At 42.9% G+C, this 23261-nt stretch overlaps 2 protein-coding genes across 9 annotated transcripts in view; one reads left to right on the top strand and one right to left on the bottom strand.

The window, feature by feature from the left end:
* Window positions 1-23261, top strand: part of LOC125457561 (mediator of RNA polymerase II transcription subunit 12-like protein) — a 568603-nt gene that overhangs the window by 331659 nt on the left and 213683 nt on the right. The gene's annotated exons all lie outside the window — the stretch shown is intronic.
* LOC125457562 (P2Y purinoceptor 13-like) lies at window positions 204-22316 on the bottom strand. Of its 5 annotated transcripts, XM_048541937.2 has the most exons (5): window positions 21974-22316; window positions 18885-18987; window positions 13934-14068; window positions 10143-10202; window positions 204-1338 (listed from the first exon to the last, which is right to left on the bottom strand). In XM_048541937.2, the coding sequence occupies exons 4-5, from the start codon at window positions 10188-10190 to the stop codon at window positions 286-288; spliced, it is 1101 nt and encodes a 366-aa protein (XP_048397894.1). In that variant the 5' UTR covers window positions 10191-10202; window positions 13934-14068; window positions 18885-18987; window positions 21974-22316; the 3' UTR covers window positions 204-285. The 5 variants fall into 5 exon arrangements, with proteins under 5 accessions (XP_048397894.1, XP_048397893.1, XP_048397895.1 ...); XM_048541936.2 differs by lacking the exon at window positions 18885-18987; XM_048541938.2 differs by lacking the exons at window positions 10143-10202; window positions 18885-18987.

Genomic DNA, 23261 nt, shown 5'->3' with positions numbered 1-23261 from the left:
TGTAGATTAGATGGGCTTGAGATCGGTATGACAGGTTGGCACAACATCCAGGGCCGAAGGGCCTGTACTGTGCTGTAATGTTCTATGTTCTATGTATGAAACAAGGAGATCCAGTTTTCTTTTACATCATAGCCACAATTATTCGTAATATTCATCGTTAGCTCACAGCCCAAAAAAGTGAGACTTTTTCTTTAACAAAGAAATACAACAGTTAAGATCCATTGAATCTGAAGTATTCAACATACTGAGTTACTTAATTTCATATAGGAAGATAAGAAATCCATTCTATAAAGCACTCTCTGGAACGCCTTTGTCATTTGTCACACCGTGCATGATTCTTGAACTTGTCAAGCTGTGTGATGCGTCTCGGGTAGGTTTGCCTAACCTCCGCCTGAATGCCTTGCACAAAAAGATGTAAATAAGTGGATCCAAACAGGTGTTTGAAGCACACAACCAAAGTGTTGTCTCCTTTACATAATACAGCATGTTCTGCTTCCAGCATTCTCTCACTTTGCCCACTTGGCTGATTGTGTAGGGCACCCTCACTGAATGAAACGGGACAAAGCAGATGAAGAAGACTGACACAATGACAAACACTTTGGCCTTGGTCTTTCTCTGAGCTTGACTGCCTTTGCTTTTGGACTTTTTGTAAGACTCATAGATCTTCTTAGATATTACGGCGTAAAGCACAACCATCAGTATGCACACTGCCCAGAAGATGAACTGACAGATATAATTCAATATGGTGTGCCACATCAACCCAGCTGGCCCCTTCAGTTTCATGCATTTCATCACTGATTCTGGTGTGGCTTGTTTGTTTGTCAGAACGATGTTGGGAAGAGACAGAAGAAACATGATGACCCAAACTGCCACAGAGAGAAATTTGCTGAATCTAGGCTTTCGTAGGCATGACTTGCCATAGGGTCTGGTGATTTTGAGGAAACGATCAAAGCTGATCAACCCCAGAAGTATAATGCTGATGTACATGGTGAAGTAGAAAACCACTGCTGAGAAACGGCACACAAACCACTTCACCTGCCAGGGCGCCAGTTGGGTGTCACTGAGTATTTTAAAAGGGAGTGCCGAGGTCATAGACAAATCGGCAGCGACGATATTTTTCAGGAGCACAGTGAAAGTCGAGTTGCTGGGGATTTTTGAAAATATTTTGATTGCTAGAATATTGAGAATGATGGCGATGATGAAGAGGATACTGTAAAGAGTAGGAAACACCACCCTGGTGACATGGTAATCCCGTGGACACTTGTCTTGTGATGATCTGTTGGAGAGGGTGATGTTCACATTGGAGGAATTGCAAAGGCTGCTGTTCATTCTTGTTTCCTGGAGAACAAATGACAATTATTTGCCAAATTAGCATTTTCCAGAGAAATTTAATTTTCCTTTTGCAACAAAGTCAGGACTACTTTTCCAAGTCAGTTTTGAACATTTCAGCACTGGGACTCCCTGCGAAGTCCCAAGTAATATCCTACTTGACCTGACTTACAAAAGGCATTGTCAGCAATGCAGAGAAGGTCAGTGCTATTATCGCAGAAATTACTTTGCATAGAATCGTACAGTATACCAAAAGATACTTCTTACCACCACCGCTTGACATTCCCTGGTGTTACTATTACCAAATCTCCCACTATCAACATTCTGGGGGGATGTCATTGACCAGAAACTCAACTGCATTCTCCACATAAACACAGTGGCTACAAGAGCAGGTCACAGGCTAGGAATACTGTGGCAAGTAACTCCCCTCCTGACTCACCAAAGCCTATCTAGCATTTACAATGCACAAGTCAGGAGTGTGATGGAATACTCCCCACTTGTCTGGATGAGTGCTTCTCCAACAATACTCCAGAAGCTTGACACCATCCAGGACAAAGCAGCCCAGTTGATTGGCCACACATCCCCAAACATCCATTCCCTTCACCACCAACTCGCAGTAGCAGCAGTGTGTACCATCCACAAGATGCACTGCAGAAATTCACCAAAAGATCCTCAGACAGCACCTTCCAAACCCACAACCACTTCCATCTAGAAGGAGAAGGGAAGAACATATATGGGAATACCAACAACTTCCAAGTTCCCTTCCAAACCACTCACCATCCTGACTTGGAAATATACCACTGTTATTGGGTCAAAATCCTGGAATTCCCTCCCTAAGGGCATTGTGGGTCAACTCACAGCAGGTGGACTGCAGCAGTTCAAGAAGGCAGCTCACCACCACCTTCTCAAGACCAATTAGGGATGGGCAGGAAATGCTGGCCAGCCTGCGACACCCACATCCCACAAATGAGTAAAATGAAAACTTCAGCTAATCAAACCTGCACTGACAAAACTACACCGAATCTTTACTGGTCACGCTTTACTGCACTTGGCCCGAAGCCTCAAATATTGTGACATTTCAGCTGCTGATCCAAATACTTTTTTTTTGAAGGTTGTGAGGCTTCCTGTCTCGACTGCTCTCCCAGGCAGAGTATTCCAGGTGCTGCAAGGGGGTTTGCAAGAGATTGAACAACATGGTAAATTTATGAAGCAACCTTGCTGTTAAATGTGTGCTTCATGACTTTGGGAGTTCCAGAGTACATTTGAAGTGACTTCATGGCTGTTAGCTAGGAAATGTGACAATCCGTTTGCCCACAGCAAGAGACCAAAAGCATCAGTGTGACAAATGATCAGGTAATATTTTTGGTGGAGGTTTAGGTTTTGGACAGGAATCCAGATCATCATCCCTACTTTGGCTGTGGAAGCTTAAGATCTGTAAAGGGCCCCAGTTTGAATTATAACCTGTGTTGGAAGATGCAGGAGTCTCCAGGATTGCCCCGGAATGCCAGACTAGGTTTTTCTGATCAAATTTCGAGTGAAACTTAAACTCAAGGTTGTTTGATCCAGAGGAGTGCTGCTACAGAGCCAAGATCATACCTGCATTTCAAGAGAAAAGGAGAATTAGAGAACTTGTGGACACCTAAGGTTTCCAGTAATGCAGGGATTACACTTTAAAACCTCCAAACCCTTTTGGTAAGACCTAGGAATGAGCGTCACAATGAAGGAGCCACACTTTTGCCTCATTCTTTGAGACAAAATTAGGGCCAATGAGTAATTCATACACAAATGGCTGGTTGACTCTGTGAATACAGAATCCTTGTTGCACCACTTCAGTTTGCAGATGAAAAATTAATATTGGTTATACAAATTCTCATCACTTCAGCTTTTAATTGGTGATCTTTTAGATTAGAATTAAAACTTCTTCAATTTATATCTTTCAAATCCAGACTAATCTTTCTTTGTCTTCTCTTTATTTATCTTTTTCTAACTAACTTCACATCAAATTCAGCCCCTCCTCAGCCCTGCCACTGTTTATTTCACTATCCTTTAACCTCCTCGATATAGGAAAATAGTTTCCTTTTTGCTTGCACTCTTCATTTGGACAGCACCTGTCCTTTTTCCCTTGTTATGCTATCAAAAACTCACATTTTGACAAATATCCTGTCTGACAGCATGATTAAAGGGGCAAGGATCAGTTTAATTAACTGCAGACACAGTGCAATAACCAACTATGGGTGATACCTTTGCCAGGTATAACCATTGAAAAGTAAATTTGAAGGATTATAAACTTGTGTCCATTTTAATTCTGTATTGACAGCTGCCCTCTGACCCGATGACTCAGTATCTCACACACGCCATTTGACCAGTTTTGTCCAGAACGTTTTGAGTACGATCACTTGCCTATTCCAATGGTCTTGCTCTGTAACCTCCTCTAGACCAACAAATTGGACCCTCTTGCATGGCCCAAGTTTGTCACTGCATCGCTGGCTGTCCCTTTCAAAGGCCTGATCACTAGTCTCTTGAATCCCTTCTAAAGATTCTCTGCCTCTTCATCCCTCTCTGCACCATTAAGACACGAGTTAAAACCTAACTCTTTGGTTTCACCTTTGGCCACATGTCCCAATACTGCTTTGCATGTCTGAGTTATACTTAATCCTTCTGTGAAACACCTAGGGATATTTAAGGACTTTAAAAGGTGCTTTGTGAATGCAAATGAATGTTGTTATATAAAAACCAGAAGAACTGCAGATGCTGTAAATCAGGAACAAACAAAGTTGCTGGAAGAGCTCAGCAGGTCTGGCAGCATCTGTGCTGGATTAATAGGCCTCGTCCAGGGATGACAGCGGGGCTGCTGCAGTTAGCGATTTTGATCTTTAGCTTCATTGGTGAAATCTGCACCGGAGAGTTTGGAAAGTTACCAGTTTGAGCCCCGAGGCAGCTGGAAATGAGATTAACAGCCAGTCACAATAATGGTGACTATGAGCAGAATTTGAGAGGGGTCTGAGCTTCATGGGCGACGACAAGATGTGTGGTAAAATCATTAGCGGGACAGGTGCAGTGAGGCGCATCTCAACATGTGATCATCTCTTATTTTTTGGGTGTTTTTGATTAACCTGTTCAGGCTTGGTATGACACATCTCTGGAGCAGGTGCGACTTGAACCTGGGCAACAGAAACAGGAATTGCTGGAGAAACTCAGCAGGTCAGGCAGCACCTGTGGAGAGAAAGCCGAGTTAAGGTTTTGAGGCCAGTGACCCAGTTTTGAAAGCTCCTAGTCTCGCTGTGCCATTTAGTGCAGACTCTAAGCGAAGAAACTTGTTACAGTTGTCAGCAAATCTTGCTCAGGTGACCCCAAGCACCGGAAGTCAAGGCTGGCCCCCAGTATTAGTCTACACCCTGCTCAGAGCAGTCAGAGTAAGGATTTTCTCCTTGTAAGAGGTAAGGAGCGGAACACTGCACAGTATCTCACCTGTCTTGTCTCTTTCTGCCCTGTTGGAATGAGACAAGCAGGTATTATGGGACACAAATGTGTGTGTCATAGTTACTACTGATTCCCGAGTGAGTAGGCAGCGCTGAGGGCATATGTAGGGTGGGTTGCATCAGGGATTGGGATGGATGAGGGCAAGTGAAGATGTTGCTGCAGACAGCAGTGAGAGCGGTAGTGCATGAGCCCTGTTGGGAAGTGAGTGCGGTAGCCGAGATGGAGTGAGTACGAGGTGTTGGAGAGGAGATGGACACTGACCTTCCTGCAGTACTTGGCAAACCTCCAGATGGCTGAGACTGCTTCAGTGATGGCTTCATGGTACTATTGCTGGACTGTTAGCCCAGATACCCAAATAAAGTTCTGGGCGCACAGGTTCAAATCTCTCCATGGCAGATAGCGTTTGTTTGGTGGTATGTAAATTTCAATTTGGCACTATTGCTTGCTTACTGCAGCAGATGTTGCAATATTCGTAAGCGCTTAATGTCATTGCAAGTATTGCCTTTGACATCTTCGAATTGACTTTTTAACAGGGCCTAGAATTATATAACTACCACACATTCAAGAATCATTTGTTCATACCTAATTCATGACAGACCTCTGCGCCTCGAGGTGGCAGAAATAAATATTCCGTGTGTTCTGCTTCTCAAAACTATCTGTTGTAATTGGGCCTGAGTTAATGGAATGGGATGTGGAGGCAGTAAGTTCGTGCTTGGTCAAAGCATTTTGCAAGCATGTATTCAAGTCTGCTTCACAAAACCACTTGTTATTTGGAGGGTCCATAAACTCATTTGGCTGGACGGCTCGATTTGGTTTTCAGCTGAGGGGGACTACCATAAAGATTCCACCTTTTTAATCCTTTCCCTTGCCTGAGGCATGCTGACCTTCAGGTTAAACTCATCATCAGTCGTTCCTCTCTGATAAGAGAGCATCCCTATGGAACTGGTGACTTCTGTTTTTATTCCGCGCTGAGTCCTTTTTTGTGGGACCATCCTTCTCTGGCCTTGTCTCTCAAGAGCAGATGTAAAGAATTATGAAATCCCAACCCTGAAACTTCCCCAATCTGACAATTGAGTGAGCGCTGTAGGGTATGCATTTGACATCCATATCATGCATTCTGAACACTTACCAGCTGAATAGCATGGCTGACGTTCACATGCTCTTAAGAGGAGCCTCACTACTATACAGTTCTGCATGATATTTGATCACCTGTGTCTGTAGTTAGTTTCTGCAAACTTTGCAGTTCCTTTCATGACCAGGTCAGGCTCTGCTTATGTACAAAGGACTTCTTTATTTCCCGTACTAAAGAAACTCCCTGTAAACACTTCCTGATCTATTTGTTATTTAATACTTTAAGCAGAATTTGATCTTGTTCAGAAAAAGAAATGACATATTTACCTAATGTCTAGCGTCATAGTGTAATGCTCCAAAACTGTTTGTACCTGCCCAGCCTGTGTCAGTGCTTATGAGCTACTTTCCCACACTACTTGATCTTGCCCTAACAGCATATCATTCTGTTTCTTCCCCTGTAACACATTTTCATAGAGTCCCTACATTGTGGAAGCAGGCCACTTGGCCCATTGGGTCCACACCAACCCACTGAAAACCATCCCAACCAGACCCATTCCCCTGTCTTATTCCTGTAACCCTGCATTTCCCATGGCTAACCCACCTGGCTTGCACATCCTTGGACACTATAGGCAATTTAGCATGGCCGATCCATCTTAACCTGCACATCTTCAGACTGTGGGAGGAAACCGGAACACCCGGAGGAAACCCAAGCAGACACAGGGAGAATGTGCAAACTCCACACAAACAGTTGCCCGAGGGTGGAATTGAACCCAGGTCCCTGGTGTTGTGAGGCAGCAGTGCTAACCACCGAGCACCGTGCCACATTTATTTACTAAAAAATCTCATTCATTGAGCTGTTTCGTTGAACGTTTTGGATTGAAATTTTTTATACAAAATCTTGTTCTTTCCCTTTCACAGGTATTCTCACATTTTGTAGCATTCCTACTGTACCTGAAGTTTTAACTTAACAATTCCTAGCTTCAGAGCATTTCTTTTACCTTCTCTCATAGGATATGGGCATCACTAACAATGCCAGCATTTATTACCCATCTGTAATTCCTGTGCAGTAAGTGCCTTTTTGAACTGCTGCAGTCCAATGTGCTGTGGCCCACCCATGTGCTGTTAGAAAGGGAGTCCAGGGCTTTGAACCAGCAACAGTGAAGGAAAAGTGATATCATTCCAAGCAATGCTCCCTCTAACTTTTCTTCTTCTGTGCACACCTCCAAGGTTTGTCCGTGGCTGCCACATCCTGGACTGGAAGTCAGTGCTGCAATCCACATTGACACACTATTCACTGTCTGTGGAACATTACACAGCACAGCTTAGAAGGAGCATTGGTTCCAAGTCTGAATTGTGTGTGTGGCTTGAAGGAGAATGTGCAAGCAGCGTTACTCCAATATATCTGCCACGCTGCTCTTTCTGAGTGATGAGGTACAGGCTTAGAAGGTGCTATGAGTAAGATGCTGCAGTGTCCCTTGTAGGTGGTACATAACTGTTTTTAGTGTTGCTGGCGGGGTAAGTGAATGTTTATGTTGGATTGGGTGCCAATTGAGAAGGCTGCTTTAAACTGGGCTCTGAAACAGTTTCTCAAGAATGACCAACGAATGATCTTCCTGAATTTCCCCCTTTTTTCTAGGAGAAACCTCACTGTGATTGTGGTAATAGTCCCCCTAATGAAACGCTACAGAGGTTTTTGTACCTCCTTGTTCAGTTAAGTTGTGCCCCGTTAAATATGTTGTGTGTTCTGCTCATAGATTAATAAGATATACTGTTTGAGTAATATTCTGGGACATTGTCCACTCTTTTCAGGAAAGAAGACTACACTGTCCAAATGGTTAATTTTTTGTTAATAAGCTTGAGATTCAAATTGTCCATGGGATGAAATGAAGGTCACCAGTTAAATTGGCAGGAGTGAAGTGTGAAGGAGAATGCTAATGCTGTTATTATTTGCCGAAGAATCAGGGTGATTCTGCTGCTTTAATTCTACTCCCACTGTTTTAGCAGCTCTGAGGTTTCTCTGCTAAGGGTTGCAACAGAGCAATGGGCCAGCCACACTGAGCTATTCTCCCATGTATGTCAACTGAGTGACATTGCCTTTTCAGAAAGGACAAATGAGCACTTTAAAAGGGTGGGGGGTGGGGCGTAAGTGTTTCTGGATTAAGGTGCTTCGTTCGGCAGAAAACAAATCATCTCCCCACCACCTCAGCCGGTGGTGTGCTGGGCATTGGAGGTGAAAGATGATGTGTTTGTGGTGATGGTTATCCACAGACAGGTGCTGACAGCCCTAAAAAAACAAATATAGTTGATCCACGGATTATGATCTTGCACTAATGAAGTCTGTGGATTTCCACAAGGATGTCATACATCCTGAAAATGTGAAAAATGTGATCCCTTTCATTCTTGTGAACTTGTAACCACAAGATCAGAAATCTCCAGCTAGTTAATTTATTGGTCGTAAACTCAGAAGGCTCCCCTGTATTTTAAACATCAAACAATTTTAAACATAGAGCAAACATTATCAGTTAATTGTATCCATGGAATTTTGCCTCACCAACTATACATAACATTTCTGTTTGTTCGTGTACACCGTGAAGAATATTACAGACTTGCTTTTTTAACATCACACCTCTGTAGGTAACACAGGTTCATAGAACTTTACCATTCAGAAGATGGCCATTTGACCCATCATGTCTGTACAAGCTCCTGAAAGAGCTACTCAGCTAGTCCCATGGCCTAGCCCTGTTCCTGTAGCCCTCTAATTTTTTCCTTTTCAAATATATTCCAGTTCTCTTTTGAAACCTCATATAGAATCTGCCTCTGCCACTCTCTCAGGCAATACATTCCAAACCGTCATAACTCTCTGAGTAAAGAAGTTTCTCCTCATGTCAGTCCTAGTTCTCTCACTGACAGTTTTGAAATTGTGACCCCTACCTACTGACGTACCAACTAGTGGAAACAGAATATCTTCTTTATCCTGAAAAGAAAGTTGCTAGTAAGGTTGAACACCTCAATGAGGTCACCTCTTGATCTTCTCTGCTCAAAGGTGAATGAACTCTAATCTAAATTGCTCATTCCTGATATCATTCTAACAATCTTCTTTGAACTCTTTCCAGGGCTTTAACGTCCTTCCTCAAATGAGGTGCCCAGACTGAACACCAAACTCCAAATATGGCCTGACCAATGATTTGTAGAGGTGAAGCACCACTTCCTTGCTTACATAGCATGCACAGTGTGTGGCCTCCTATTTTTTGATTTCACACAAATGGCTATCACAAGTAACATTCAATATTCGTTTTTTTTGTCTTCAGGAAATTGAAGTGAGGAGCTGTAAGTAGAATTCAACTAAAATTTATACGGAAACTCGTGAGGATGTGGAACGTATTCACTTTAACCACTAATGTATAAAATAATGTATACATTAAAAGGAAGTAGGTAAAGCACTGGAGTTTTTATTCAAACCACATGTTTTGATAATCTATAAATAGCACAGAATGGTACTTACTGGAGAATATCTTAACTAAACATTCAAGTGCAAAAAATAAGTCCCTGGCCCATAAGAGGGATTTATGCCCTCTCATGGTAAAGTAGGATAGTTAGCACTCTCCAAAAGAATATTAGAATCTCTACAGTATGGAAGCAGCCCATTGAGTCCACTTTGACTCTCCGAAGAGCATCCCAGCCAGATTCACCCACGCCCCCTCCTCCCCTGACCCCACCAACCTTATTCCTGTAAAATCTGCATTTCACATGGCTGACCCCCTGCCTGCACATTAGTGAAGACCATGGGCAATTTAGCATGGCCAATCCACCCAACCTGCACATTTTTGGACTGTGGGAGGAAACCCACGCAGACACTGAGAGAATGTGCAAACTCCGCACAGACAGTCACCCGAAGGTAGAATTGAATGCAGGTCCCTGGCACTGCGAGGCCGCAGTGCTCACCACTGTTCCACCCAAAGACGATGAAAGCAGAGTACTCAAATATTTTTAAAACAGAGGAACATGGATTCTTGTTGGGCAAGATGGTGACATATTATCAAGGCTAGACAAGAATGTGGAAGAATCAGATCAGCTGTGATCTTACTGAATGGCAGGAACTGTAGCAGATAGGAAGAGACCTGTGAGAAAGGAAACAATATCACATATATCTCCAAAAAAAAGAAATTCCGAGTTGCGATGTTTGGTGAGATTGTGATGAGTCAGTAGACATTTTTCTACATTTTGAATTCTGTCCACATTAAAAGACATTGAAAATGTCCAACCTTTTTGATCCAGTCTTTAGAGGGATTTCTCTGCATCGTGGCTTCCATAAGTTCATCTTTCTAAAAACAGGAATCTGTTACTGCAATGACTGACAAGAGTTTATTGAATTTTCAACAAATTCCTTTTGTTAGTTTTCTAACGTAAAGCAAATAGTCAAATAAATGCAAAAAGAAAAAGAGTAGAATTATAGAGAAATCTCACCAATTTGTGCTTTTTAGAAAAAAAAGTTAATGGGCTGTTTAATTTTGGTTTTTGTTTATTTAATATCGTTGAATTATATAGTGATGCCTTCATTGTGATCTTTTCGTGGTAATTTTTAATAACATTTTAGACAATTTGGATCCATCAATGTGGAAGGAATTTAGATTCGTGGAAGTGGTACAATTTGAAGGGCCTTCTCAGTTGATTACTTTTGATGGACATTAATGTCAGCTGTCCCATGCTTCTGTTGGAATTGACAGTAGTTGAAGGCCTTACTAATGGTACCGTTTAAGCAAATAATCCTTTTTTTTAAAGGAAAAGCCCTTGGTCCGTGAGACATTTGTGGAGGATCATGGAGAGTGGTAGTTAGTGAATTACCCAGAGTACGAAGAGCCTGCAGTGGTAGGTGAATCACAGAATTATTACAGTGCAGACAGAGGCTGTTCAGCCCTTCTCTGCCTGCACTGGCTCAATTATCTACTACATTCTCCTGTCTTTGTTTTACAAAAATCACAGCACACCATTATACTATCCAAGAAAACACTGAATGCCCTTTTGAATACCTCAATTGACTCTCCCTCCAGTGCATTTCATACTCTAACACTCGCTGTTGGAAATTTTTTTTTCTTGCAACACCCTCGTTTTGTTTGCATATCACTTATAATCTATGCCCCCTCATTCTTGTTCTTTTGAGTGGGAACAGCTTCTCCCAATCTACTGTATCCAGCCTGTTCATGATGTTGAAAATCTGAATCAGATAGCTCCAAGAAAAACAATCTTCAATCTGTCCTCATGGCGGAAGCTTCATATTGCTGGAACCAGCCTTGTAAATCACTTCTACACTCTTTCCAGTGCATGTGCATCTTTCCTATGATATGGTACTCAAAACAATACGCAATAATTTGATGACTGTTTGGTACATGTTCAGTTTCACCGCTTGCTTTTGGACTCTATCCCCCTATTAATAAAGCCAAGAATATTGTATGCTTTTGTTTTCTGCTGTCCCTACCTGCCCTGCCACTTTCAATGATTTTAATGTATACATCCAAGGCCCTCTGCTCCTGCACACTCTATTTAGATTGTCTTTCACTGTTCTTCTGAATTATATTTCATCTCTGCATTGCACTTCACCTGCCACACACTGCATCAACTTGTCAATGTCCTTTTGCAGTTCCACACAGTTGTCCTCATACTTAATAAAATACTCGCACGTCTAGCATCATCTGTAGACTTTGAAGTTGTCCACTGCATATCAAGAACTAGGTCATTAGTATATATCAGGAAAAGCAAGGATCCCAATATAGAACCCTGGAGAGCTCCACTACAAACTTTGAAACAGAGAAACGTAGAAGATAGGAGCAGTAGGAGGCCATTTGGCCCTTCGGGCCTGCTCTGCCATTCTTCATGATCACGGCTGAGCATCCAATGCAAGAACCTAATCCTGCTTTCTCCCCGTAAATTTGATCCCAAAGTGCTAAGTGCTATATCACCCTAAGTGCTATATCCAGTCGCATCATGAATACATTCAGTGTTTTGACATCAACTAGCTCTTGTGGTAATGAATTTCTCAGGCTCACCACTCTTTGGGTGAAGAAATGTCTCCTCATCTCTGACTTAAATTACCTACTGCAAATCCTCAATGTGATCCCTGGTTCTGGACACACCCACCATTGGGAACATCTTCCCTGCATCCACCCTGTCCAGTCCTGTTAGAATTTTAGTCTGTATGAGACTGCCCATCATTAGTCTGAACTCCAGCGAAAACAATCCCAACTTAGTCAACCTCTCCTCATATGTGAGACCCGCCATCCCGCCAATCAGCCTGGTAAACCTTCGCTGCACTCCCTCGGGAGCAAGAGCATCCTTCGTTAGAAAAGGAGACCAAAACTGCAACCAGTATTCTAGGCGTGGTCTCACCAAGGCCTTGTACAACCACAGCAACACATCCCTGCTCCTGTACTCGAAACTTCTTGCAATGAAGGCCAGCATGCCGTTTGCCTTCTTTTCTGCCTGCTGCACCTGGATGCTTACCTTCAGTGACTGGTGCACAAAGATGCCCAAACACCCCTGCACACTATCCACCCCTCCCAATTTACAGCCATTCAGGCAGTAATCTGCTTTCTTGTTTTTGCTTCCACAGTGGATAACCTCACATTTATCCAAATTATACTGCATCTGCCATTGATTTGTCCCTCACCCAACCTGTCCGCAGCATGCTGAAGGACCGCTGCATCCTCAGCACAGCTCACCCTCCCCACCCAACTTAATATCATTGGCACACTTGGAGATATTACATTTTGATCCCTCATCCAAATCATTAATATATATTGTGAATAGCAGGGGTCCAAGCACTTATCCCTGTGGCACCCCACTAGTTACTGCCTGCCAATTTGAAAAGGACCCATTAATTCCTACTCTTTGCTTCCAGCTTCCACCCTGCCAACCAGTTTTCTATTCTTCTCAACACGCCTCCACCAATCCCATGTGATTTAATTTTGCGCATTAACCTCTTCTGTGGGACTTTGTCAGATGCTTTCTGAAAGTCCAAGTATACTGTGTTGACTGGTTCTCTCATTTCAGTTTGATTAATTACATCTTCATAGAATTCTAACAGATTTTTCAAGCATGATTTCCCCTTCATAAATCCATGCTGACTTCGCCTGATCCTGCCACCGCTTGCTAAATGCTCTGCTTTAAAACCCTTCACAACGGATTCAAGAATTTTCCCTACTACCGATGTTAGCCGGCCTATAATTCCCTGTTTTCTCCCTACCACCCTTTTTGAATATTGCAGTGACATTAGCCTCCCTCCAATCAGCAGGGACTGTTCCAGAGTCTGTAGAATCTGGAAGATGACCACCAATGCATCAGCATTTCTAGATCTGCTTCCTAAAGTACTTTGGGATGTAGAATATCAGGCCCTGGGGACCTTTACTCCAGCCTGAAAACTAGCTGTTGACCATTACTGTCTGTTTCCTATCTCTCAGCCATTTTTTGTATACATGTTGCCTCTGTTACTTTTGTACCATGACCTACAAGTTTTCTTCATGAGTCTATTGAGACACCCCATATTAAATACCTTCTGGAAATCTTTGTATACCATGTCATAAGTGTTACCCTCAGCCCTCTCTGCTTCCTCTTTTAAAAAAAACTCCAACTAGTTAATTAAACTTCATTGGCCCTTCAGAAATGTATGCTGACTTTTCCATGAAGCCACTAACTCTACCCTGAACAATTGTTTTCAGAGTTTTCCCCAGTACCAAAATTAAACCAACTGATCTGTAATTACGAGGATCGGCCTTGCCACTTTTCTTTTTGAGCAAGGTTGTTATATTGGAAATTCTCCAGTCTTCTGGCACCTCACTTGCGTCCAGGTCAGACTGAAATATAATGAATGAGGTATCTGTACACAGGAGGAAAGAAGTGGAAGGCCACATGACTGGGTAGCAGGAAGAGGAGGAGAGTATCGGAGAGCACAGACTTAAATGAGAAAATGATTATTGCCAGCAAAGAAAGGTAATCAAACTTGGGTCGCACAGGATTGGAAAATATTTGGAAAAGATATATTCCTTGTAAAAAGCAATCTTACCTTGAAGTGCTTTTTCTCAGATGGTCAGTATTGTAATCGGAGTATATTCTGACCCTAGCTGTCGTAACTTTTTATTGTTTGACATATGCCCAGTTCACTCTTGAATATATTCACTGACTCAGCCTCCACTGTTTTCTGCAGAAAAGAATGCTAAAGATTAATAGTGCATTTACCTTAGTAACTCTTCCTGATCTCCACCCCGACAGTGCAAACATGTAATTTTAAATGATGATCCCCGTCCACTAAAAGAAACAATCTCTTGTTATCTATCCTCCTCAAGATGCTTTCTGTTTCAAAAAGATCGCCTCTCATTCTTATAAACCTCCCAACCTGCTCAAACTTTCCTCAGAAAACAACTCATTCATTACAGTTAATAGCTGAGTGAACCTTTGCTGGAAATTCTTTCAATGCAATTAAATCCTGACTTCATTCAGGAGACCGAAACTCTTTGCAGTACTCTGGGTTTGGTCTCACCAATGCCTTTCACAGTAATAGCAAAACCTCCTTATTTCACATGCTTCTTGTACGAAAGGCTAACGTTCAGTTTACCTTCCTATTTCCAGGCTATATCTGCTTGCTCAGACTTCTGTTCCTCATACGCAAAGTCATCCAGATCCCTTTGTATCACAACACACAGCAGTCTGTCTGTATTTGCATATTATTCTGTTTTTTTAAATTCTTTATGATGATGTGGAGAACTCCACATCTTCCCACATTATGCTCCCCAGAGGAGCTTGAACAGTTCATCCACTTTACCAACACCTTCCACCCCAACCTCAAGTTCACCTGGGCCATCTCCAACACATCCCTCACTTTCCTGGGCCTCTCAGTCTCCATCTCAGGTAACCAGCTAGAAACTGATGTCCATTTCAAGCCCACTGACTCCCACAGCTACCTAGAATATACCCCCTCCCACCTACCATCCTGCAAAAATTCCATTCCCTATTCCCAATTCCTCCACCTCTGCCGCATCTGCTCCAAGGATGAGGCATTCCACTCCCGTACATCCCAGATGTCCACGTTCTTCCAGGGCCGCAACCTTCCCCCCGCAGTGGTCGAGAATGCCCTTGACCGTGTCTCCCGCATTTCCCGCAATACATCCCTCACACCCCGCCCCCGCCACACCCGCCCCCAGAGGATCCCCCTCGTTCTCACATACCACCCCACCAACCTCCGGATACAACGCATCGTCCTCCGACGCTTCCGCCATCTACAATCCGACCCCACCGCCCAAACTATTTTTCCATCCCCACCCTTGTCTGCCTTCCGGAGAGACCACCCTTTCAGCGACTCCCTTGTCCGCTCCACACTCTCCTCCAACTCCACCACACCCAGCGCATTCCCCTCAACCGCAGGAAGTGCTACGCTTGCCCCCACACCTCCTCCCTCACCCCCATCCCAGGCCCCAAGATGACCTCCCATATCAAGCAGATGTTCACCTGCACATCTGCCAATGTGGTATATTGTATCCATTGCACTTGGTGTGGCTACCTCTACATTGGGGAAACCAAGCGGAGGCTTGGGGGCTGCTTTGCAGAACACCTCCGCTCCATTCGCAATAAACAACTGTGCCTCCAGTCGCGAACCATTTCAACTCCCCCTCCCATTCCTCAGACGACATGTCCATCATGGGCCTCCTGCAGTGCCACAATGATGCCACCCGAAGGTTGCAGGAACAGCAACTCATATTCCGCTTGGGAACCCTGCAGCCCAATGATGTCAATGTGGACTTCACAAGCTTCAAAATCTCCCCTTCCCCTACTGCATCCCAAAACCAGCCCAGTTCTTCCCCGCCCCCCACTGCAACACAAAACCAGCCCAGCTCGTCCCCTCCCCCCACTGCATCCCAAAACCAGCCCAGCCTGCCTCTTTTTCCCTAACCTGTTCTTCCTCTCACCCATCCCTTCCTCCCACCTCAATCCGCACCTCCATTTCCTACCTACCACCTCATCCCGCCTCCTTGACCTGTTCATCTTCCCTGGACTGACCTATCCCCTCCCTATCTCCCCACCTATACTCTCCTCTCTACCTATCTTGTTTTCTCTCCATCTTCAGTCCACCTCCCCTTCTCTCCCTATTTATTCCAGTTCCCTCTCCCCATCCCCCTCACTGATGAAGGGTCTAGGCCCGAAACGTCAGCTTTTGTGCTCCTGAGATGCTGCTTGGCCTGCTGTGTTCATCCAGCCTCACATTTTATTATCTCACATTATGCTTGTTCTGCCAACTCTTTGCCAACTCATTTAACGTATGTGTAATCTTTTTGCAGGCTCTTTGTACCCCCTCATATTCTGTGTATCTTTGATATATCAGCAAATTCGCCTTCGATGGACTCGGTCTCTTTATCCAAGCTATTAATAAGGACTAAATTGTTGAGGCACAAGCATTGATCCTTCTGACACTCCACTAGTCACAATTTGTCAATCTGAAAATAAGCAATTTACCTTGACCACTGTATCTGTGCCGATATTTCACCTCGAACATTCTTATTTTGTGCACTCAGCTCCTCTGTGGCATGCTATCGAAACAGTGTTTGGAAATTTGTATACACTATATATGGGTCTTTCTTTATCCACTCTGCCTTTTCTGTCCTCCAAGAATTCCAATAAACTGGCTAAACACCATGTCCCTTTCTCAAAATCATGTTGCCTCTGCCTGATCGTATAATGATTTTCAAAATATCTCCCTACTTCCTTTAATAGTGAATTCTGTCATTGGAAAGTGTGAGATGTTAGACAACTAGCCAGTTGTTTCTGACCCTTTTCTTAAATAGGAGTGTTACATTTGTAATTTTCAGACCCTATGTGACCTTTTCAGGATGTTTTGGAACTCTGAAAGATTACGGTCAATGTGAAGACTCCTCTGAAAATCTTTCAGTTCAGGCCACTAGGCCCAGGGAGCTTGTCAGCCTTGAGGACCATTAATTTCCCTAACACTTTTCCTCTGTGATCATTTCAGTTTGTTGACTATCATGATCTTGTGCACCTCTATAAAATCTCCCCTCAATCTTCATCACTTCAAGCAGAGCAATCCTATTTTTCCAAACCCGCACATTCTTCCTAAAGTGTGGTAATCAGAGCTGGGCCCACTGTTTAAGATGTTTAAGTGTTAACTTCCTTTCCTTTGTAATTTGAGCTTCTATTTGAAAGCACGTGCAAAAGGGCATTTTATTGCCATGGCTTCAGTTTCTGTTTCCTCTTTTCTTTTCCCTGAGAGCTGTTTGTTTTTTGACTCAGTATCGTTTTAGTTCTCCTGTATATTACTGTGTGTTTTTTTTTCAACTTATAGGATGTGTGTGTCACTGACAGGGCTAGGCAGTAAGTATTGCTCCAAATTGCTCTCTACAAGGTAGTGGTGAGCTGCCTCTTTTATGTGTACACAAATTTGAATAATTTTCTATAAAATGATCAGGGTTGATGTACCACTTTGTTGCAACACCTCATTTCAATAACAGTGTGTGCATGCATTTTTTTAGTACAAGATGTAGAAATTGAACAAATCAAGACTTATTTGGAAATGTCTTTGTAATGTGGAGTTGGACACATTTGTAGTTGCCTGGTTGTGATGCTACAGGAGATGATGGCCTTGTGGTATTTTCACCTGGACTGTTAATCTAGAGACCCAGATAATATTCCTGGAACCTGGGTTCGAATCCCACCGTGACAGATGGTGGAATTTGAATTCAGTAAATATCTGGAATTTAGAATCAGTTGATATCCGTTGTCAGTTGTTGGGGGGAAAAGCCCATCTGATTCACTAATGTCCTTTAGGGAAGGAAACTGCCATCCTTCCCTTGCCTGGCCTACATGTGAATCCAGACCTACAGCAATGTGGTTGACTCTTAACAGCCCTCTGGGCCATTAGGGATGGGCAATAAATGCTGCCTCGCCAGCGACACCCTCATCCCATGAATGAATAAAGAATAAAAAACACGCAAGACCACTAATCAATTTCAGATGTAAAAGGTGATTCAATCCCTCTTATATACAATATCCAGAAAGACTGTACAACCTTCCTCATTTCATAGTGGGATGCAGCATTGCAGGAAGCCCCTCTTATCCATGCCAGCTCTTTGGAGCTAATTATGTCGCTTTACCAAACTCCTGCTCTGTCCCAAACCCTGTAATTTTTTTTCTTCACTTTGAATATTTATTGACCTCTCTGCAATGTCATGCTTGAACTTGCTTCTGCCACTGTTTCACAGAATATTCTAAATGACAAAAACACGCTACTCAAAGACTCCGAATAGAATCGTACAGAACAGAAGGGTTCCTTCAGCCCACCGAATCTGTACCGCCAAAAATATACAACTAGGTACTCCAGTCCCACTTGCCTACATTAGGCTCATAACCTATTACTTTGCGTTACCTCCAGTTCTTAGACAATTTCCTTAAATACTTGTGTTCTGGATTCAGACCTCTGCACCTTGCGAAATGGCTCCTCCCCATTTATCTATCAAAACCATCTTTCATTTCAAACTGAAGGATCCCGACTCGAAACGACAAACTTTCCTGCTCCTCTGATGCTGCTCGGCCTGCTGTGTTCATCCAGCTTCACGCTGTGTTATCTCAGATTCTCCAGCATCAGCAGTTCCTGCTATCTCTGTCAAATTTCCCTCTTGCCTTTGTTGCTCAAACAAGAACATCAGTATCTACACTCATTCTGTGCCAATGAAATCTCTTGGTTTTAGTTTCATTCAAGTAAATCTCTTTTTTCTCACTCTCTATAAGGCTTTCACTTCTTCCTTCCAGTATAATACCAGAATTGAACACAATATTTCAGCTGACACCAAACCAGTGATATATTAAGGTTAGGTGTAACATTCCTGCAGTTCTATTACATTCCTCTTTTGCTATCAATAAGAATTGCATACATTTTTTTTGTTAAAATTATACCATTAATTGTTACATTGTTATAACAGAGACAGGCAGCTGAACTAAATCAGCTTTCTGACCTTTATGTTTACTGCAGAGTAAAATTAAAACCTCCAAAGACCTTCAAAGTTGATCCCAATGCTTGCGAAGCAGACTTTTTTTTGGAATAATCAATCTCAGATTCTGCAATAGAATAATGAATCACACAGAAGACAGAAAGACAAACAAAAGCCATTCAGAGATATATTAAGGAAAATAACAAACTGTCCAGATGCATTGTGTGGTTTTCACAATGTATTGTTCCACAGGCATTTATAATTTCCAAAATCCAGAAGAACTGCGGATGCTGCAAATCAGAAACAAAAGTAGAAATTGATGGAAAAGCGCAGCGGGTCTGGCAGCATCTGGAGAGAAATTAGCCTTAACATGTTGGGCCCAGTGACCCTTCCTCAGAACTGATGGTAGCTGGGAAATGTTGGCTTATATGCAGAAGATAGAGTGTGGCGTGGGAGAGGAAGTAAGGAGTAATTGAGAGTGGGGTATAGAGCCAAAGGAGAGAGAAGAACAGTTGGACAGACAAAGGAGTAGCTAATAATCTGGCTAGAAGGCTGAATAGCTGTTCATGGAGACTGTTGGTGGTGTAACAGTAGGCACTGTGTACTGGCAGAATATGTGACAACAAGGCTGGGTGTTGAGGTAGGGGGCTAGAACATGGCAAAGTTCAAGCTCTAAAATTATCGAACTGGATATTGAGTCCAGAGGGCTGCAGGGTCCCTATATATAAAAGAGATGTTCTTCCAGCTCGCACTGAGCTCTGCTGAAACAATACAACCAGCCCGAGATAGAGGTGTTGGGCAGGGAACAGGGTGGTACTTTAAAGTGACAGACAACTGTTAGGTCAGAGTCTTTTTTTGTGAGCAGAAGTTAAATGTTCTGCAAAGCAGTCACCCAGTCTAAGCTTTGTTTCTCTAATGTAGAGAAGACCACATTGTGAGCAGTGAAAACAGTAGCCTAGATTGTAAGAAATGCAGGTGAAATGCTGCTTCACCTAGAAGGAATGTTTCGGTCCTCGGATACTGGGGAGAGAAGCGTTGTATCTTTGGTTGCAAGGGAAGGTGCCTAGGGGTTATGGGGGTTGTTGGGAGTGAAGGAAGAGTGGACCAGGGTGTCCCTGTGGAAAGCGTCCAAGGGGAGGGGACTATGTGTCTGGTGGTAGCATCTTGCTGGAAGTAGCGGAAATCGCATCTGATGATCTTCAGGATGTGGATTCTGGGGGATGGTAGGTAGGGACAAGGGGAACCCTGTAGCTGTGGAAATGAAGAGAAGCGGTGAGGGCGGATGTGCGGGAGATGGGTCGGACCTAGTTGAGGGCATTGATGATAACAGTGCTGGGTAATTCTCAGTTGAGGAAGAAGTTGGGCATTTTAGAGGCTCCCTTTCGAAGTTGGCATCTTTCAAACATGAGGCAGAGACGGAGGAACCGGGAGAATGCGATGGAGTCTTTATAGTAAACAGGGTGCGAGGATGTATAGTCCAGGCAGCTGTGGGAATCGGCAGGCTTATCGTGGATATTAGTGGTCAGTTTAACCTCAGAAATGGAAAAAAAGATATTGAGAAATGGAAGGGAGGAGTCAGAGAGAGGGCAGGGTGGAAATTAGAAATGAAATTGAACTTTTCCAATTCCAGACGAGATAGGGTAGCAGTACTGAAGAGATCATCGATATATTGGAGAAAGGGTTGTGGGTGGGGTCCAGAACAGGACTGGAGCAAGGAACGTTTCACATACCCCACAAAGAAACAGGCACAACCGGAGCATGGATAATTTTTCTTGATTGGCTTTTGAAAATGTTGATTTACACCACTTTTTCAGTGCACTCAGAGGAGGCCAGTGATACTTACAACTTAGTTTCTGTTCTCTGAACTGATAGGAGCTGATGATAGGAAGTTAGGCAGGGAGTTTTCAAATCTTCATGCTGTAGCATAACAAACTCTGGTGTTTCATGTCTGACTGACAGTCCCATCCTGTGAGGTCCCAGTTGTGACCCCACATCTGCCATCTGTTCAAATAAACTGTTCTTCACCAGTGTCAAAGAGTCGATGGAATTCTTTTGAGTAATAATCAACCTGCAACTAATTTGCATTCCCAGCCTCAAATAAACAACAGTTTGTTCTCTTTTCATTAAAAAAATCACAAGCTGCTGCCCACTAATGAAAAGTCACTTTCAGCTCCTAGTTCTCAGTTCACAGATCCAAACCAAAATTGATAAAAAGAATAAAATGGAAATAATGAAAAATCAGCAAGGGTTCCAATAATATTCTCAATAATATACATTAAAGTGTATCAGGTTCACATTTATTTGCATTAAATTTGATTTGTTTTGCATTTGACTTATCTATCTATAACTTCCTGAATCACACTTTCCCTCGTCATTGCTGAATTTATGATTTTGTGTGACCTGCAGATTTTGAAATTATGTCTATTACATCAGCGTCCAGGTCTATTAATAATTATATCTCGAGAGTAAACTCTCATGTTAGTCTTACCTCCAGTATTTTTTCCGGAACTTCAGTCCACTCCATGTGAAGACAGCTTTCACTGATATGGCTAAGACTATAGCTAATTGATAGTTTTAACCCAGATATCTTTATTTCAGTTTTGTAAATTATTTGTTTGTAATTGCCCAGATTACATTTCTGTTCCTTTTAGTATTCTTCCACTAATGTCTAACAAATATTACCTCCTTCCTCTTTCTCAGTTTAGACTTTTCAGTCTCCTCACAACTTCAGTCCCATGAGTTTAAAGATTAGCCCTTGTGACTCATTGTTAAAATAAAATACACTTATGTTGCAAATTGATGGAAGGGGTTTCTTGTTTCTCAAACATTTTAAGCAGTATGACTGCTTGTTTTCAGAAGCAAGTTTATCTCTATGCCTGTTGTGTCTAATTGTCTTGTGTTGTGGTTTTCGGTCTTCCTGTTGGCTACAGTGTTCACCGGTCAAAGCAAGTTGTCATGTCTTTGCAAAGCTTAGTTTTGCAATTTGCTAGTCCAATTGCCTTGATTAAATCACATCACATAGATGGTCAATATACAGTTTGTAAAACTGATCATTATTCTGATGCCAGGTACTAATTTTGTAACTACATATTTCTCCGGACATTTTACAATACCTGTGTTCAGTGGAAGTTGAAGGCATCACGCTGTTGGCACACCAGCCACTGCATTTCTGTTGAATGGTGTTCTCTCTGTTCTGTAGTCCACCCATTTAACGACTTAAGTGGTCAGATCAGTGAGCAACATACAGGAAATATGAACCTTTTATAGAAGTAGAAGTTGCCTTGTAGGACACTGTAATTCCTCAGAAGTTTACTTCCGCTATAGCCACAGTTTCAAAAGTGCTTTCATTTGCTGGTGTCTATCAGTTTTGATTTTAGGCATCTTATAAAATCTTCACTAGTATCTTCAAGTATGTCCAGTGAGCCTCCATATTGTAAACTTACAAACTTCTTTACATTGGAGTTGTACAGGAACTGAGCCAGAGCAGCAGCAAACCGCAGCAGGAGCCCTGTCAGAATTCCAAAGAGCTGATGCGAGTAACATCCGCGCAAAAATGAAAAGTGCTGAGTAAGCGGTGGTCATTTCTATTCTAATCACATGTTTATAACATGGTATGTACTTTGGTGATAAATGTAGTATAATTCCTAAAAGGCAACATGCTTAAGTGAATAATGTAACTACCAAAATACTTAACTCATTAAGAATGGCATGACAGGTGGTGTGTCCAAGCTGCAGTATGTGGGAGTTCTAGGCGACCATTGTGATCCAGGACAAACATATCTGTGTTAAGTGTTTGAAGTTCAAGCAGCTTTCAGCCAGGGTTTGAGCTAGAAGCTGAACTGCAAACATTGCGATGCACCAGGGAGGGATCCTTTGTATAAAGAGGCACTCACACCACTAAACTGGGGGCCTTCTGGTTCTGAGAAGGTCGGTGGTCACGGACAGAAAGTGACAGCAGGTGAGGGGAACAAGAGAGTGTAGGAGCGTTAGCCTGTGTAATTGTTCACCAGGTTTGAGATTCTGTCTCCGCTTGTTTGGACAAGAGCTGAGCTGTGGGATGGATGGCACTATGGTAAAAGAAGCCATTCAAGCAGGGCTATTTGGTATTTCTACCAGGCTGTACGTGAACTTTGGTAGTGCAGTCTCAATCAGTGAGTGGGAATCAGAAAGCTCCCTGACCAGATCTGGAGTCAGACAGGGCTACTCACTCTCTCTTGCCTTTTTGTGTCTTGTTTAGAGCCTATTGCTGAGTCTGTCAGGAAGGTTGTGGGGGGTGGGGGGTGAGTATTCCAGGCAGCAGAGGCCTGCAGGACAAAGCCTCCCTGTATTTGGATAACGTCGCCATTGCCAGCTTGGATCTGCCATCAGTGTGCAGACTTATGAGCATCTACAACCAGTTCA

Source organism: Stegostoma tigrinum, chromosome 14, assembly GCF_030684315.1.
Source record: "Stegostoma tigrinum isolate sSteTig4 chromosome 14, sSteTig4.hap1, whole genome shotgun sequence".
In the NCBI taxonomy this organism is placed as follows: domain Eukaryota; kingdom Metazoa; phylum Chordata; class Chondrichthyes; order Orectolobiformes; family Stegostomatidae; genus Stegostoma; species Stegostoma tigrinum.
Note: the sequence above shows the minus strand (reverse complement) of the source record. Positions and strands in the feature narration are given on the sequence as shown.

Excerpts from the sequence above, each read along its gene's own strand:
- LOC125457562 (XM_048541937.2), bottom strand. The coding sequence starts at position 10,190 with ATGGAAGCCACGATGCAGAGAAATCCCTCTAAAGACTGGATCAAAAAG. Across the intron at positions 1,339-10,142 it reads CTAAAGACTGGATCAAAAAG|GAAACAAGAATGAACAGCAG; the intron begins GTTGGACATTTT and ends TTTGTTCTCCAG.